This window comes from Cololabis saira, chromosome 3, assembly GCF_033807715.1.
Source record: "Cololabis saira isolate AMF1-May2022 chromosome 3, fColSai1.1, whole genome shotgun sequence".
Taxonomy (NCBI): Eukaryota; Metazoa; Chordata; class Actinopteri; order Beloniformes; family Belonidae; genus Cololabis; species Cololabis saira.
Window position 1 is genome coordinate 50,272,881 of NC_084589.1, and position 18,680 is coordinate 50,291,560.

The 18,680-nt window shown below is 39.4% G+C and overlaps 1 protein-coding gene across 1 annotated transcript; it reads left to right on the top strand.

Annotated features, from left to right (window-relative positions):
• The first annotated feature begins 1,553 nt into the window (after positions 1-1,553).
• LOC133440761 (zinc finger protein OZF-like) lies at positions 1,554-14,696 on the top strand. The gene is made up of 3 exons (XM_061718078.1): positions 1,554-2,527; positions 9,376-9,825; positions 14,490-14,696. Exons 1-3 carry the CDS (start codon positions 1,685-1,687, stop codon positions 14,694-14,696), a joined length of 1,500 nt encoding a protein of 499 aa, XP_061574062.1. The 5' UTR covers positions 1,554-1,684.
• Positions 14,697-18,680: the final 3,984 nt, after the last annotated feature.

The window sequence follows — 18,680 nt, forward strand, 5'->3', positions numbered from 1 at the left end:
CCACTCGCGTGCTCGACGCGCGGCCATGGTAAAAGTCACGTCAGAATATACCATTGTGTGAGGGGGTGAAGATGAGCCACTATTAGTTATAAATAGCTCATAACTATGGTCAATTTTAATCAGAATGCCAACATTTAAGTACGGATATCTTATGATAGGAAAATTTAAAGAAAAAAAAAAATTTAAATTTAAAGATTTAAAGAACTTAAAATTTTCTGGGATCGTAAGTGGGCCACTCCAATTGCTTTGGCGGGCTGGATGTGGCCCGCGGGCCATAGTTTGGGGACCCCTACACTGGTCTCCAGATTTGTAAACAGGGACTACTTTGGCAATTTTGAGGTCATTGGGTATTATTCCACTTTCTAGAGATTTGGTGAAAATATGAGTCAAAGGCTAAGCAATTGAATGTCTAGTTTTCATAATTAAGTTAGATCTGACCTCATCATGACCAGCAGCTGAGTCTTTCAGGCACATAATTATGTCCAAGATTTCCTTCTCTGTAGGGGGCTTGAAGCTCTGAATAGAAGGGTGGGAACCTGTCAGAAACTCAGATGGAGACCCGGCTATAGGAGTTATTCTTTCTGAAAGAACTGTACCAATATTAACAAAATAATTGTTAAAAACATATGCAATGTCAGATGGGTCAGAGTAGACTCTATTTTCAAATGGCGTCCGTATTAATGGTGCCATCGGTGTAAACCGGAGTCAAGTTCTCTCGTCTGATTATGTCTGACCTGGCAATAAAGCTTTTTCTGATTCTGATTAACAAATTACGATGGAAGAGTGGTTGTAGACTTATTCATATTTAGAAGCTGGTTAATGACTCCCCAGGTAGTTTTTATGTTATTAGAAGCCTCATTGAATTTGTTGGAAAGGTTCTTTTTCTTGGCAGTTCTAACGAGATGATTATAATTGTTACGAAATGTCTTATAATTTGCTATATTAATTGGGGATGGATTACTGATGAATTTCTTATACAATCTATTCTTAGCTTTCAGAGACTTTATTGCTGACAAGAAGAAAGTACCTGTTGAAAGACTTGAAAAATGACTGATATGCTTGTTCAACATCATCATGGGTGTATACATCATCCCATAGGATGTCATCAACCTGCTTCTCAAACCTGTCAACATTTATTTTGTTATACACTATGTACCTTAGAACTAGAACTAGTAAGATGTGAGATGACACTGGCAAAAAACACGATGGTTGGAGGATGCTCATATAGGTGTTCATATGCAGTACTTGTAGTTAGATCGTTATATATGACGCGGAAGAAGCCATTTCTAGAACAACAACTTTATTCTTCAACTGTCTCGATACCAACGCAGTAACACAACAGTACTGTCACAGTGCCGCCTAATGGTCACACAGAGTAATGCACTTGTTTTCAAATATACTACATAGATGAAGGCGAAGACCGAAGGTTCAGGACAAAGTTTAAACCTCACAAATACAACCAAACAATCAACACTGGGAAACACTTTTGACTTGTTAAAATCCTAACTTTTTGTCCCTTTTTGTAATTCCAGAACTCCCACAAGAAAATGTTTGTAAGGTGGAGGAGGACGGGGTTTTCAGTGACCAGCACCTGGATAACCTGGAGAGGAGCTGCAGCCCGGACCAGGAGGAACCAGGGCATCCACAGACTACAGAACTGGAGGAAGACTCCAGCGGTCAGGAGATGAAGCACGAGGACGTAGAGGTGGATGTCTCATTGGTCAATGTCGCTGATGTGAAAGTTGAAAATGGTGAACCAGGACCAAACTGTGGCCAGCTGCTGTTGCACACTTCTCCTGAAGCTCAAAACAAAGATGAGGAAGGGACTGAAAGTTTACGCTCAGACTCCAGTAAAACTGCAGATCCGGAGCCAATGAGACGACACGGTGACCACGAAGATGCTGCTGTCCCGTCAGACAGCAACTGTAAATCAAAGCTGACCAGGACCCACACGGGGAAGAAGGTATTTTCTTTCAGCACTTGCAGGGAAGATTTCAGTAAAAGTTGTAATTTAACGGATCACATTAAGATACACGCTGGCGAAAGGCCGTACCTGTGCAACACCTGCGGCAAAACCTTTAGTACATTATCAAATCTTAAACGGCACATATACACGCACACGGGCGAGAAGCCCTACATCTGCAAAACATGTGGAAAAAGTTACAGGCAACGTTCCCACCTGGTGGGTCACTCGAGGACCCACACCGGCGAAAAGCCGTACCTGTGCAACACCTGCGGAAAATCTTTTGGACACGCATCACTTCTTAAAAATCACATATACACGCACACAGGCGAGAAGCCCTACATCTGCAAAACATGTGGAAAAAGTTACAGGCAACGTTCCACCCTGGTGGTTCACTCGAGGATCCACACCGGTGAAAGGCCGTACCTGTGCAACACCTGCGGAAAAACCTTTACTAGATTATCAGATCTTAAAAGCCACATAACCATGCACACGGGCGAGAAGCGATATTTGTGCAAGACATGCAACAAAGGTTTTAGCCGCAGATTTGATTTGCTGAGTCACATGAAAAATCACCTGGAGGAGAAGTCTGGTGACTCGTGACAAATGAAGTTCATGTTGTCGTCCTCCGGGGGCAGCTGTCCACTCCTGTCTGACCCACAGAAGAAGAACCCGCAGAAGTCCAACCACCACCTCCTGTGGCTGATGAGCCTAATCCCCTCCCCACAAGGGTTGCAGGTTCAACCCGGATTTATGCTTCTCCGTCAACTTGAGGCAGAGGGAACGATGAGGTTGTGTTGCAATGAGGTTTTTTTTTTAAGTTCTCCATTGAGGTTGTTTGAATCCCTTTTCCTTCTTAAAACTGTGTTATTTGTTGCTGTTGGTAACTTGCCGTCTCCACGGTGCAAATAAAGAGCTGTTAGTATTTGCTGAAGTTTTTTTAAACGTGTCAGTTTCTTTCGTTCATCTACAAAGCCTCTCTCCCACGTCCTTTTTCCCGTCTGTTTCTTGTTCACTCACATTCTCTTTGTAAAGTTAATCTGCAGCTCCATGTTGTTAAACTCTCTCCATCTACTCCGTTCAGAGGTTGTATATTGTGATGTTATACATAGTTCGGTGAAAACTGTAAAAGGCTTTATGCATTTTAAAATCTGAGCTGCACGTACATCAGATTATCGTGATAATTCATGGGACAAACTAAGTCAAAACAATGTAATTCAAATGATCCATGCTGTTTTATTGTAACTATACAAGCTAAAGTTACAACATATTTGTCTACGTTTTTTACATTATTTAAATAATATTAAATTAACAATATTATTTAATCACATGTATAAAATCAAGTTGTACTAGATTTACAACTCGTCTGACACATGATTTATTATAAAGCTGATGTTGAGATCCGTGTTGAAGCTGCAGATCTGCAGGTTGGAGAGCAGGAAGAAGAGGGAGGATCATCGGGATCAGATTCCAGGAAGAGGACACACTTTGGATTTAACCATTTTATATCAGACATCCGTTTAGAAGTAAATGTCTTTTTACCTCAACTCATATTTAGTCAGAAATAATCATGAAAAATGTAATTAAGTTTTCATTTTAGATGGATGAATCATTTTATTGTTTATAATTCTGGAATATTACACTCTCCATATATAGAAAGAGCAGCAGTGCCCCCTGGTGGTGAGTTATAAAAGCTCAACATAAACCCAAAAGTGAACAATCTATCATAATAGTAATAATAATAATAATAATAATAATAATAAAACAACACAAACAATACTTTACACTGCAAAAACTCAAAATCTTAACAAGAATATTCATCTTATTTCGACTTAAAATGTCTCATTTTTGGTCAAAAAAATCTCATTACACTTAAAACAAGACATCACTGGAAAAAACAACAATTTTCACCTGTTTCAAGTAGATTTTCACTTAAAATAAGTAGAAAAATCTGCCAGTGGAACAAGAATTTTTTGCTTGTAATGAGAAGATAAATCTTGTCCCACTGGCAGATTTTTCTACTTATTTCAAGTGAAAAATTACTTGAAACAGTTGAAAATTGTCAAATAAGTTATTTTTCTGGTAATGACTTGTTTTAAGTGTAATGAGATTTTTTGTCAAAAATTAGACATTTTAACTAGAAATAAGACAAATATTCTTGTTAAGATTTTGAGTTTTTGCAGTGTAGTGCAGCAACAAGAGGAAAGTTGTCAGTGACGGAGATTATTGGTACAGCGTGATCAGTACAACCAGCATTTAGCTCAGAAAACAATGTGGAAAGAGAAATGTCATCAAATGAAGTTGAAGAGTGGTGATGCACTTTTGTCCTTTATCCTCAACTTCCTCAAACACGTCATTTTGATCCAGTTTGTTATTTCACTGGTCTTGGCTTCATCAAATGACACATCCTTAGTCCCAAAAGCATCGTCACACGTGTCAGGGCTGGAGGCCTGAGCCTGGACTCCAAGATCTTCATCTGCTGCTGTTACCGGCACCTCAGCTGCTCCAGCAGCTCCACGTTACACCAGTTCTTATATTTTCCTGCAGCTTTGCCGGCACGTCCCAATACTTTAGCTGTCTGTGAACCACAGTCTGCTGTGTTTCTGAATGTCTTTACATTTGTGTTTACATCATCCGTCTCTCTGTTGCTGCATTTTCCAGAGCGGGCAGCGAGACCTCAAACGCCATAAAACAGTTGAGATGTTAATTTATTTTATTTTGAACATTTCACACTTCACCTTAAAAACTGTTACTTGAATTGAACTGAAAAAAAGTTTAGTGAACTAATTAGTATTCTGAGTTGTGGAGATTAATGATATGAATACATTTTACTGAATGCCTAAAACCTAAGTAGAATGTAAGATAAAAGTATAAGAATTTGAATAAATGCAATGTCAAAATCTTTAAGATCTAAAATTAGATTTCTATAAAAGACAATAAAAAATCATGACCTCAGTTTTTATTTTCATTAATCCTTTTATGATTCTACACATTTACCGTAATGCTAAATAAAAAAATTAGACCAGTATCTACTTTAAACATATACTGAATTCTTTTATTTTTTTAACCACACAGTTGCAATAAATAATGGGAGAGGGACATGAATTCCTTCATGAATAAGGACTAAAAATAACATGAAAGGTATTTGGAATATATTGAACGATGCCATTAGGAAAAGTTCAAGACAGACTAATTATCCAGAATATTTAACCAATAACGATGAAGTCATTAATGATATGAATGAGGTGGTTAATCATTTTAACAGGTATTTTGTGAGTGTTGGACCAAAGCTGGCAGAAAAATGTGTGATCCTGGATCAGCTGATGGATGGAAGGAAACATTAATAAGTAGAAATCCAGATTCAATGTTTCTCACAGCTGTGGAGGAGAGAGAAATCATAGATATTGTAAGTAAATGTAAAAACAAGGTGTCAACTGACTGTGGTGATATGACAATAGTCAAAAAGGTTATTGATGGATTGTTAACTGACATACAGCTGTAATCAGTCACTCAGAACTGGGACATTTCCAAAAAAAAATGAAAACTGCAAAAGTCATCCTACTGTACAGAACTGGAGACAGACACCAATTCACTAATTACAGGCCTGATTCTTTACTCCCAACATTTTCTAAGATCTTAGAAAAAGTATTTATTTACAGGTTGGACAAATTAATGCCAATCAAGAGGCCACTACCCTAATTACGCATTAAACTTCTTGCTTTATATAATTCCAACCTGCCACAATACGAGGAAAAAGAGGCTTCAAACCCCTGCAGAAAACCTGTGGGTGATTCATGCATGAATGAACCGTCATTCTGAGTTTGGGGGTTAGTTTGGGATCTTAATTCCCTCTAGTGGTTAAATGTTGGAAACTGCAGCTTTAAATGTGTCTTGTATATCTATATATTTCACACCAAAATCAGTTTGATAGTTTGATCAGTTTGATATTTAAATGTTTTAATGTCTCAAAGACTTACCATGTGTATTATTTTGAAGCCCATTGCAATAAAAGTTTCTTAACAACATAAATGTTTTATGACAAATAATAAAGAACACATGGATTAAAAAATATTTGTATTTTATATATTGATATTAACAATCAGAAGCTTATCATATAAATTGTGTCAGCTCTCGTGTCAGAAAAAATAAAACTCTTTCTAAACCTTCTTGCTTGTGTTGTTTTCTCAGATGTAAATCACTTTGGATAAAAGCGTCTGCTAAATGACAGAAGTCGTAGTAAACCAGTGATGGAAAGAATGTTGTATGCATTTTGTTGTAATTACTTTCGTTGGTAAATGAAATACTTACTGTAACTGCGAGAAGGAACTATGTCATTTGTTCAGACTCCACTGCAGCCCTTCAGAGTTTGACTTCAAATAAAACAATAAGAGAAGATCTAGTGTTGGAAATATTAATGGTGTTGTGGAGGTTATGCAGAACTGGAATTACTGTGCAGTTTTGTTGGGTTCCTGCCCACATGGGTGTTGATGGCAATGAGAAAGCAGACAATATTGCTAAAAGAGCATTGAAATTGAGTAGTGAGGTAATTATGGAAATTCCTTTTGGTAAAGGTGAAGCAAAATCATGAATTAGAAAGGCAGTGAGGGATTCATGGCAGAAGGTGTGGGACAACGGTGTAAAAGGGAGACATTTTTATAACATACAGAAGTCAATTAACGTGAAGGTTTTCAAAGGAAAGTGTAGGAGAGAGGAAGTCATCATTTCTAGATTAAGATTAGGTCATACTAGTTTAAAATCAACTCTGTATTTAATGTCAAAGTCAGTGTCTGATAAATGTGATGAGTGTGATGTCACAGAGAATGTAGAGCATGTGATTCTTAAATGTGGCAAGTATGAGGTAGAAAGGAACGCTTTAAGAGACAGGATGTACGAGCTGGGACGGGAATGGAGTTTAGTAGGTTATTAGGGAGGAGTGAGGTGATGAGGGATTGTTATAAGGAAATCCTTGTCTTTCTTAAAGATGCAGGGATAGATAATAAGATTTAAATGTGGTTATCTTATTTTATTTAGGTATTTCCTTTTTCCCCCCTTTAAGTTAGACTGTAACCTGGTGTAATAATGATCCTGATGTTACACACTCCGGTACAGCAGGTGGCGGTAGAACCTAATAACGTTGGTTGTGATCCGCCATTAAACCTAGAGAAGAAGAAGGAGAGGACGGTTCTGTTGTTTCCTTTCTTTTTCCTCTTCAACAATGTCTAAGGTGAATCATCTGAGAGAGTTTATCGGTCAGCGACTAACAGCAGCTGCTGTAGAAATATTGTCAGTGTTTGAAAAAAGCATCTTGGAGTATGAAGAAGAGCTCGACCGTCAGCGCAGACTGTTGGACCTCGCCTGGAAACCTGAAATCAGACTCCACAGAGTCGGTACGTAACCCTGGAAAGTTGAATGAATGAACACATGAGTATGACTCCTACAAGATCCCTTTGTTTCCAGTTAAAAGCCGTGGTGATGAAGCAAACCAACTAAATGGGAAACTCCCCAGCTCAAGCAGCTGCTGATGTGGGATTCGGAAACATCCCGAACTAACTTGTTGTTCTGTTTACTTGGTGCTGCCTTTCATGCTCCATTCACACTCTGGACCAGACTCATATTTCAGACTTTATGAATCAATGAATGAGTTCATTTTTATTTGGAACATGTATATAAAAAATAAACATTAACATCTTCATATTCACATATGTTGGAAAAAAGGAGTAAGAAGAAGTCTACACTTCTTCCTAGTTCCTACCCCTTTATAACTCTATGAATTTACATTATTGCTATTATTATATCTACACAATATCCATATAAATATAGTCTATATAAATACTATGTAAAACATGCCTATTACTATAAAATCTGTTGTCAAATATCTTGGCATTTCCATCTCTAAAGATTCAGCAGAACGTGAAAATAAAAATGTGTGGAGGGTAATTAATGAATGCCAAAACAAACAACTCCTGGTTATTAAGAGACATCAGTTTATTAGGTCGTATCTTCTTAACCAAAATGCAAAGTCTCTCCAGATGTATTTATCCAGCAAACTCGTTGTCTATTCCCAATAACGTAATCAAAAAGATTAATCAGGTTAACTTTGATTATATCTGGAGAAAGAAAATGAATTACTTTAGGAAAACTGAACTGACCAAAGAATTCAAAGATGGAGGCCTGCAAGCTATAGATTTAGATTTATTTAATGGAAACCTAAAAAAGGAACTGGTTGAAATGTTTTCTACACAATAAGAGCTTTTGGTATCATATCTCCAGAGTCATTTTTAATAAATTGGGAGGCATGTTACTAAGTTACTGTTACTAAAATGCGACTTTACCGTTCAAATTTCATGCTTTAGACTTAATCGTTTATTTTGTAGAAAAGATGCAGGTCACAGTGTAAGATGTGAGATGACACTGGCAAAAAACGTGATGGTTGGAGGATGCTCATATAGGAGTTCATATCCAGGACTTGTAGTTAGATCGTTATTTATGACGCGGAAGAAGCCATTTCTAGAACAACAACTTTATTTTTCAACTGTCTCGATACCAACGCAGTAACACAAGAGTACAGTCACAGTGCCGCCTAATGGTCACACAGAGTAATGCACTTGTTTTCAAATATACTACATAGATGAAGGGGAAGACCGAAGGTTCAGGACAAAGTTTAAACCTCACAAATACAACCAAACAATCAACAGTGGGAAACACTTTTGACTTGTTAAAATCCTATCTCTTTGTCCCTTTTTGTAATTCCAGAACTCCCACAAGAAAATGTTTGTAAGGTGGAGGAGGACGGGGTTTTCAGTGACCAGCACCTGGATAACCTGGAGAGGAGCTGCAGCCCGGACCAGGAGGAACCAGGGCATCCACAGACTACAGAACTGGAGGAAGACTCCAGCGGTCAGGAGATGAAGCACGAGGACGTAGAGGTGGATGTCTCATTGGTCAATGTCGCTATTGTGAAAGTTGAAAATGATGAACCAGGACCAAACTGTGGCCAGCTGCTGTTGCTCACTTCTCCTGAAGCCCAAAACAAAGATGAGGAAGGGACTGAAAGTTTACGCTCAGACTCCAGTAAAACTGCAGATCCGGAGCCAATGAGACGACACGGTGACCACGAAGATGCTGCTGTCCCGTCAGACAGCAACTGTAAATCAAAGCTGACCAGGACCCAAACGGGGAAGAAGGCGTTTTCTTGCAGCACTTGCAAGAAAGAGTTCAGTAAAAGTAGTAATTTAATGGCTCACATGAAGATCCACACTGGTGAAATGCCGTACCTGTGCAACACCTGCGGAAAATCGTTTAGAAAATCATCAATGCTCAAGAAGCATAAAATTATCCACAAGGGCGAAAAGCTCTACGTCTGCAAAACATGTGGAAAGAGTTACACGCAAAATTGCAACCTGGTGATTCACTCGAGGAACCACACCGGCGAAAGGCCGTACCCGTGCAACACCTGCAGCAAAACCTTTACTAATTTATCGGATCTTAAACGCCACATAACCACGCACACGGGTGAGAAGCCCTACATCTGCAAAACATGTGGAAAGAGTTACAGGCAAGTTTCCCACCTGGCGGTTCACTCAAGGATCCACACGGGCGAGAAGCCCTACATCTGCAAAACATGTGGAAAGAGTTACAAGCAAGATTCCCACCTGCTGTTTCACTCGAGGACCCACACAGGCGAAAGGCCGTACCTGTGCAACACCTGCGGAAAATCGTTTATAAACTCATCACATCTTAAACGGCACATAACTGTGCACACGGGTGAGAAGCCCTACATCTGCAAAACATGTGGAAAAAGTTACAGAGAACGTTCCAACCTGGTGAATCACTCGAGGACCCACACCGGTGAAAGGCCGTTCGTGTGCAACACCTGCAGCAAAACCTTTACTAGATTATCAGATCTTAAAAGCCACATAACCACGCACACGGGCGAGAAGCGATATTTGTGCAAGACGTGCAACAAAGGTTTTAGCCGCAGAATTGGTTCGCAAACGAAGCTCATGTTGTCGTCCTCCGGGGGCAGCTGTCCACTCCTGTCTGACCCACAGAAGAAGAACCCGCAGAAGTCCAACCACCACCTCCTGTGGCTGATGAGCCTAATCCCCTCCCCACAAGGGTTGCAGGTTCAACCCGGATTTATTCTTCTGCGTCAATTTGACGCAGAGAGAACGATGTGGTCATGTACTTTTTTTAAAAGGATCCCTGGCTATTAAGACATGTAGGTCTTAAAAGATAAATGTTGGTATCAATTATAACAATGTGATATAAAAAACCTTTTTGATGTCTTCGTTTTTATAAAATTTGAAAATATAATTTAACATGTAGGTTGCCATTGTTGTTTACATTTTGGGTAGTGACGTCAGACGGTGGCTCCTGCTAACCCCCGTACACTGTTTTGACACCCAGAAACAGATGAAAACACAGCTAAACAGGTGACGGCGCACCAGAAACACAGATCAAAACACAGCTGAACATTAAGGTGACGGCACACCTACAAAAAAGTTAAAAAAAAAACAAAAAAAACAAGTGCTGCACCACTGTACAGAACTGGAGACAGACACCAATTCACTAATTACAGGCCTGATTCTTTACTCCCAACATTTTCTAAGATCCTAGAAAAAGTATTTATTTACAGGTTGGACAAATTAATGCCAATCAAAAGGCCACGCCCCTAATTACGCATTAAACTTCTTGCTTTATATAATTCCAACCTGCCACAATACGAGGAAAAAGATGTTTCAAACCCCTGCAGAAAACCTGTGGGTGATTCATGCATGAATGAACCGTAATTCTGAGTTTGGGGGTTAGTTTGGGATCTTTATTCCCTCTAGTGGTTAAATGTTGGAAACTGCAGCTTTAAATGAGTCTTGTATATCTATATATTTCACACCAAAATCATGTTAATTGATCCTCATTTCCTTCCCTGTGTTTCCTCTGGTCGTACCATCCGAAGTTTACCTTCCCTCTGACTTAACTTACTTTTTTATTTTAATGCCAAACGGTGACTCATGAGTCCTGCATGTGCACGTCAATAATAAATCCACCGACTGGAAGCGCTGAACTGAACTAAGTTGGATATTTAAATGTTTTAATGTCTCAAAGACTTGCCATATGTATTATTTTGAGGTCCATTGCAATAAAAGTTTCTTAACAACATAAATGTTTTATGACAAATAATAAAGTACACATGAATTTAAAAATATTTTCTTTTTTTTATTGATATTAACAATCAGAATCTTATCATACAAGACTGTCTCAGAAAATTTGAATATTGTGATAAAGTTCTTTATTTTCTGTAATGCAATTTAAAAAAAAAACAAAAATGTCATACATTCTGGATTCATTACAAATCAACTGAAATATTTCAGGCCTTTTATTATTTTAATATTGCTGATTATGGCTTACAGTTTAAGATTAAGATTCCCAAAATATTCAAATTTTTTGAGATAGGATATTTGAGTTTTCTTAAGCTGTAAGCCATGATCAGCAATATTAAAATAATAAAAGGCTTGCAATATTTCAGTTGATTTGTAATGAATCCAGAATGTATGACATTTGTGTTTATTTAATTGCATTACAGAAAATCACAATATTCTAATTTTCTGAGACAGTCCTGTAAAAATAGCGTCAGCTCTCATTGTGTCGGAAAAAATAAAACTCTGTCTAAACCTTCTTGCTCTTGTTGTTTTCTCAGATGTAAATCACTTTGGATAAAAGCGTCTGCTAAATGACAGAAGTCGTAGTAAACCAGTGATGAAAAGAATGTTGTATGAATTCATTTTGTTCTAAATACTTTCGTTGGTAAATGAAATACTTACTGTAACTGCGAGAAGGAACTATCCGTAGAACCGTGATTTCTACCGGAACTCCAGATTGTAACACCCGGCGGAAGGTCGGAAGTTTTGAGCGAACGGAACACGTGAGCAGTGATTCCTTTGAGGAGGACGGTTCTGTTTCCTTTCTTTTTCCTCTTCAACAATGTCTAAGGTGAATCATCTGAGAGAGTTTATCGGTCAGCGACTAACAGCAGCTGCTGTAGAAATATTGTCAGTGTTTGAAAAAAGCATCTTGGAGTATGAAGAAGAGCTCGACCGTCAGCGCAGACTGTTGGACCTCGCCTGGAAACCTGAAATCAGACTCCACAGAGTCGGTACGTAACCCTGGAAAGTTGAATTATACGAGGCCTCTACCTGTAAAATACAGCAAAAGATTGTACAAAGATTTAAAATATGCAGAATGCATGATTGCAGTCTAAAGACAAAGCAAATAAACAGCAGCATGAATAGAATACATGGTATCTACATGATTAAAGAAAAAAATAACAAATCTAGAAATATCATTAGGTAATCTGATCAATTAAATGTGTCCTGAGTTTACGTTTAAAATGATTGAATGAAGTAGAGGTAGACGAGATTGCTGTAGGTGTTCCATAACTGTATCTGATGGAGAACTGACACAAACCAGTACGGAACTTCAGGAGATTTAAATGATTAGCCTGTCTTGTATTAAAATGGTGCATATCACTGTTGAACTGAAAACAATCTTTACATGGCAAAGAAAATGAAACTGGCAGGAACAATATTTTGAAAACAAAATTGCAGGTTTGATATGTATTTAACTTAAAGTTGGGTAAAATATTGAGTTGTTTGAAAAGAGGGGCAGAATGAGCAGACCAATTACTGTGTGTGGCAATCCTGCAGAATATTTTTTACAACATATGAAGTTTATGAAGATGTGTGTTGTAGGTAGCTCCCCAAATAATATTACAGTAAATGAGATATGGATATATCAAGCTATAATAAAGAGTTGGGAGACAATTTTCATTCACAAAACAACAGAATTTGCCAATAATACCAATAGTTTAGATATTTTTTACAGACATGGTTAATGTGGTTTTTCCAGCTTAAACTTTCATGGATAATTACACCAAGGAAGGTTGAGTGAGCGGGTCATCTCCTTTAGACAGACCGGTGTTAGATTTACAATATATTTTATTTTTTGATGCAAATATAATAAAATTAGATTTTTTATATTCAGTGATAGTTTGTTAATTTTAAACCATTTTGAAATGTTTTGTAAATCATGGTTGGCCTTTCCCATTAAAGATGAAAAATCATTATGTGAAATAAATAAGTCTATCATCGGCAAAAAGTACAGGAAACAAGGAGTACAAGGCTGCGGCCAAATCATTTAAATCAAAAATAACAGGGGCCCTAGTATAGACCCCTGGGGGACCCCGCATTTTAAGACGGTCCTCTCTGATGATTTACCATCAATGATAACAAATTGCTGACGGTTATGAATATAATTGAAAAGCCACACACGAGTGATCCCAGAAAATCCATAGTGTAATAATTTTTGAAGAAGAATATCAAAATTAACTGTGTCAAAAGCTTTAGATAAATCTAGAAAGACTCCCAAAGCGTATTCATTATTATTGATTGCAGTGTGAATTTTATCAACCAATTGAAGTATAGTCATTTCTGTAGAATAATTTTCCTAAATCCATATTGGTGTTTATACAGTATATTACAGTCCTGCAAATGTTTCATCATTCTGTTATAGACCAATTTCTCCAGGATCTTTGAGAAACATGGGAGAACAGAAATGGGCCGGTAGTTACTAAATATACTATGGCAGGGGTCCCCAAACCTTTTTCAGTGGGGGCCACATCAACTTTCCTTTGTGTGATGGGGGGCTGAGGTTAGTCTATAACAGGAAATGATATGGGCCAGGGTGACAACCAGTATTATTGTGGAGATTATAATGATCATTTGTTGCAGCTGCCCTTCGTTTGGCTTTGGCACCACCTGTTGATGTGCAAAAAAGGTAATAAAATGTCTTCACATGCATTTATTTGAAGTACCACAGATACATTTATTTTATAAAACATAACAACAGAAACTAATGGTAATATTCAGGTAAGAATGAGGTGATGTGATTTTGTAACAGGAACAGTTGAGTTAACAAACTGTAAGTGTTTTGTCTTTACAGGTAGTGAAATAATAATAATACAGAATAATAGTAAAGAACAAACAAACAGGTAAAGTAGTCTTATCTAGGTGAGCTGGCCTTATATGCCCAGATTAAAAACGAGTTATCAACAGGTAAGCAAATAATAATAATAATACAGAATAATAGTATAAAAAACAAACATAAAAAAACGGGTAAAGTAGTCTTATCTAGGTGAGCTGGCTTTATATGCACAGATTAAAAACAAGTTATCAACAGGTAAGCAAATAATAATACAGAATAATAGTATAAAAAACAAACATAAAAAAACGGGTAAAGTATTCTTATCTAGGTGAGCTGGCTTTATATGCACAGATTAAAAACAAGTTATCAAGAGGTAAGTAAATAATAATAATAATAATAATAATAATACAGAATAGTTTGCTCACAGATATATGTGCTCCCAAAAACTGTGGACATCTTCGTTGCGTGCTTTCTTATGTTGCAGGTGTCGCTTGGGAGAGCAGCGTAGTAACTCCATGAGACTGTTGGGCCTGAATTTGTCTTTCAGTACATCACAGGTCTGCAACTCCGCCAGTTCAAACTGAAGAGACGGCAGGGTGTCGCTAACGTCGGCAGCAAAAGGGTTCTGGAATATGCAGATTTCTTTGGCGTGGACATGAAGCTCATGGAACCGCACACCGAACTCCGCCCTCAGTGTTTCCAGTGCGTCCTTGCACTTCTCGGTTGGGAACGGGGCTGCTGGTTTCTCAGCTGAGAGGCTTTGAGTGGCAGGGAGATGGTAAAGTTGTGTCTTTGCACCTGTCCAATAAGCACCGCCAGTTTAAGCTCAAATCCTTTGATGTGGGAATACATGTCACCAATTAGTTTTCCCTTGCCTTGAAGCTGCAAGTTGAGGCCTTTTTAAAATTTCTGACATATCTGTTAAAAAGGCGAGGTCCCATTTCCATTCTGTGTCGATCAGCTCTGGGACAGTTTTTCCCTGTGTCAGGAGAAAGGCGTTGATTTCGGGTAGCAGGTCGTAAAAACACTTCAAAACTCTGCCCCGACTTAACCAGCGGACTTCAGTGTGGTAAAGCTCGTCTCCGTGGGCTGATTATTCTTTCTTTGCAGCACAGTGCTTGCTGGTGAATCAAGCAGTGGACTTGTAGCGGGAGTGTGAGACCTCTTTCTGCCATTTCCTTTTTCACGCACCCGACGAGCCCCCGCGACGCGCCGGTCATATTTGGAGCACCGTCCGTTGTGATGCTGGCCAGCTTAGACCAGTCCAGATCCAACTCTTCCATTGTTTGGCAAACTTTACCAAAAATATCCTCCCCTGTTGTGTGAGACTTTGTAATGCTGCCAGCTCCTCGGTAACTTCAAAGTTGGAATTTACTTCCCGAATAAAAATGAACAGTTGTGCTGTGTCCTGCATGTCGTTGCTCTCATCCAATGACAACGAAAAATACACAAAATCTTGAGCTTTCTCTTTCAGCTGGGAATGTACATTATCCCCCATTTCTTCATCCCGCCTGGTGACTCTAGATGCGGACAGACTCACCGCGTTTAGGACATCTTTCTTGTCCGGACACACCTCCTCCGCAGCAGTGGTCCAACACTTTTTAATAAACTCCCCATCACTGAACGGCTTTCCACAGCGTGCTATCAGTTTAGTTACCTTGAAGCTGGCCCGGACGGACGCCACGTTCATCTGCGTCTGACGCAGTAATGTGCTCTGTTGGGCTAATCCACATTTTAGCTTAGTCAACTTGTCTCACCTCACTTGCCCCTGCAGGCTAGCATACTGCTCCCCATGGCGGGTTTCATAATGTCGACGAATGTTAAATTCTTTGAACACTGCTACCGTTTCTTTGCAGATCAGACAAACTGCCTTTTCCTTGCACTGAACAAAAAAATAGTCATCTGTCCACTGCTGTTTGAAAACTCTGCACTCTGAATTTATTTTTCGTTTCCCCAAAACTTTTTTTTAAAAATATTTTTATCTCGGATTTTTTCCCCCATTTTATCACCCAGTGCTCCTACCTAAGTAACAGTCCTGGGCATTGCCATCCTCTACCAACCCCAGGAGTTCCTGCACTGAGCTCAGGTCTCCTCCTTAACCTGAGGAGTGAGCAGGCCGCATCTTTTCACCAGGCAGGGTGGGGTTTCTCCGGCCGGACGTAGCGCATGGAAGGATCACGTTATTCCAGCCGGATCCTCCCTCCCCACCCCATCTGGCGCCCCGGTTGGCCAGAGGGGGCATGTATAGCCCAGGACTGTTGCATATTTTTGTGAGGGTAGCTCACATTAGCTACCAAGGGAACACGGGGAGAACATGCAAACTCCACACAGTAACACGCACTTCAGCGCCAACAGCGTCCCCGGCGGGAATTGAACCCAGGACCTTCTTGCTGTGCTGCTGTTTTGGGAGAAAATCACTTATAGAGGCTCGGGAGTGGTCGGCTGCGCAAAAATGAATCACACACACACTCGCTTTAGCTATAATATATATGAATACATTTATTAGCCAGCAGTGGATATAGAAAGACTCGCACACAATTGCTCTTTGCTAGGATAACTCTGTGTCAAGTTATCCCCCACAAATGGCAAAGCAACAGACAATTACACAGGGGCTAGGCGGTGTATCTCTTACCTCAACACAGAAGGACTGGAGAGCCGGAAAGTCCTGGCAGAGTAGCCGAAAACCCGCTGGGCGTCGTGCACTAGACCCGCAGCTGACTCTGACCCGAACTTCCGGCTGACTACGTCTTTATACGACATCTCGCGGAGGGGGTTGAAAGGGCCCCTTCAACCCCCGCCCGCAAGCTCTCACGCTAAGTCTTGGATCACACGGGAGCTCTCCCGTGTGAACAAGCGCCTTTCTCACAGTTTACATTTGTTATGATAAACAGCAGGTGCATGGCTGATTAAAGCTGTGTTTTGGGAATTCAGGGCATTCAGGACACAAAATGTATTTTTCTCCCTTCAGCTGCACTACCAGCTGCGCCACCGTGCCCCTTTGTCGTCGTCTTCTGTCAGCTCACCACTCGCGTGCTCGACGCGCGGTCACGGTAAAAGTCACGTCAGAATATACCGTTGTGTGAGGGGGTGAAGATGAGCCACTATTAGTTATAAATAGCTCATAACTATGGTCAATTTTAATCAGAATGCCAACATTTAAGTACGGATATCTTATGATAGGAAAATTAAAAAAAAAAAAAAAAAGATTTAAAGAACTTAACATTTTCTGGGATCGTAAATGGGCCACTCCAATTGCTTTGGCGGGCCGGATGTGGCCCGCGGGCCATAGTTTGGGGACCCCTACACTATGGTCTCCAGATTTGTAAACAGGGACTACTTTGGCAATTTTGAGGTCATTGGGTATTATTCCACTTTCTAGAGATTTGGTGAAAATATGGGTCAAAGGCTTAGCAATTGAATGTCTAGTTTTCATAATTAAGTTAGATCTGACCTCATCATGACCAGCAGCTGAGTCTTTCAGGCACATAATTATGTCCAAGATTTCCTTCTCTGTAGGGGGCTTGAAGCTCTGAATAGAAGGATGGGAACCTGTCAGAAACTCAGATGGAGACCCAGCTATAGGAGTTATCCTTTCTGAAAGAACTGTACCAATATTAACAAAATAATTGTTAAAAACATATGCAATGTCAGATGGGTCAGAGTAGACTCTATTTTCAAATGGCGTCCGTATTAATGGTGCCATCGGTGTAAACCGGAGTCAAGTTCTCTCGTCTGATTATGTCTGACCTGGCAATAAAGCTTTTTCTGATTCTGATTAACAAATTACGATGGAAGAGTGGTTGTAGACTTATTCATATTTAGAAGCTGGTTAATGACTCCCCAGGTAGTTTTTATGTTATTAGAAGCCTCATTGAATTTGTTGGAAAGGTTCTTTTTCTTGGCAGTTCTAACGAGATGATTATAATTGTTACGAAATGTCTTATAATTTTCTATATTAATTGGGGATGGATTACTGATGAATTTCTTATACAATCTATTCTTAGCTTTCAGAGACTTATGGATTTCTGGTGTAAACCAGGGTTTTCTAAATGCAGAGACCTTTGCTTTATTGCTGACAAGAAAAAAGTACCTGTTGAAAGACTTGAAAAATGACTGATATGCTTGTTCAACATCATCATGGGTGTATACATCATCCCATAGGATGTCATCAACCTGCTTCTCAAACCTGTCAACATTTATTTTGTTATACACTATGTACCTTAGAACTAGAACTAGTAAGATGTGAGATGACACTGGCAAAAAACACGATGGTTGGAGGATGCTCATATAGGTGTTCATATGCAGTACTTGTAGTTAGATCGTTATATATGACGCGGAAGAAGCCATTTCTAGAACAACAACTTTATTCTTCAACTGTCTCGATACCAACGCAGTAACACAAGAGTACAGTCACAGTGCCGCCTAATGGTCACACAGAGTAATGCACTTGTTTTCAAATATACTACATAGATGAAGGGGAAGACCAAGGGTTCAGGACAAAGTTTAAGCCTCACAAATACAACCAAACAATCAACACTGGGAAGCACTTGTGACTTGTTAAAATCCTATCTTTCTGTCCCTTTTTGTAATTCCAGAACTCCCACAAGAAAATGTTTGTACGGTGGAGGAGGACAGGGTTTTCAGTGACCAGCACCTGGATAACCTGGAGAGGAGCTGCAGCCCGGACCAGGAGGAACCAGGGCATCCACAGACTACAGAACTGGAGGAAGACTCCAGC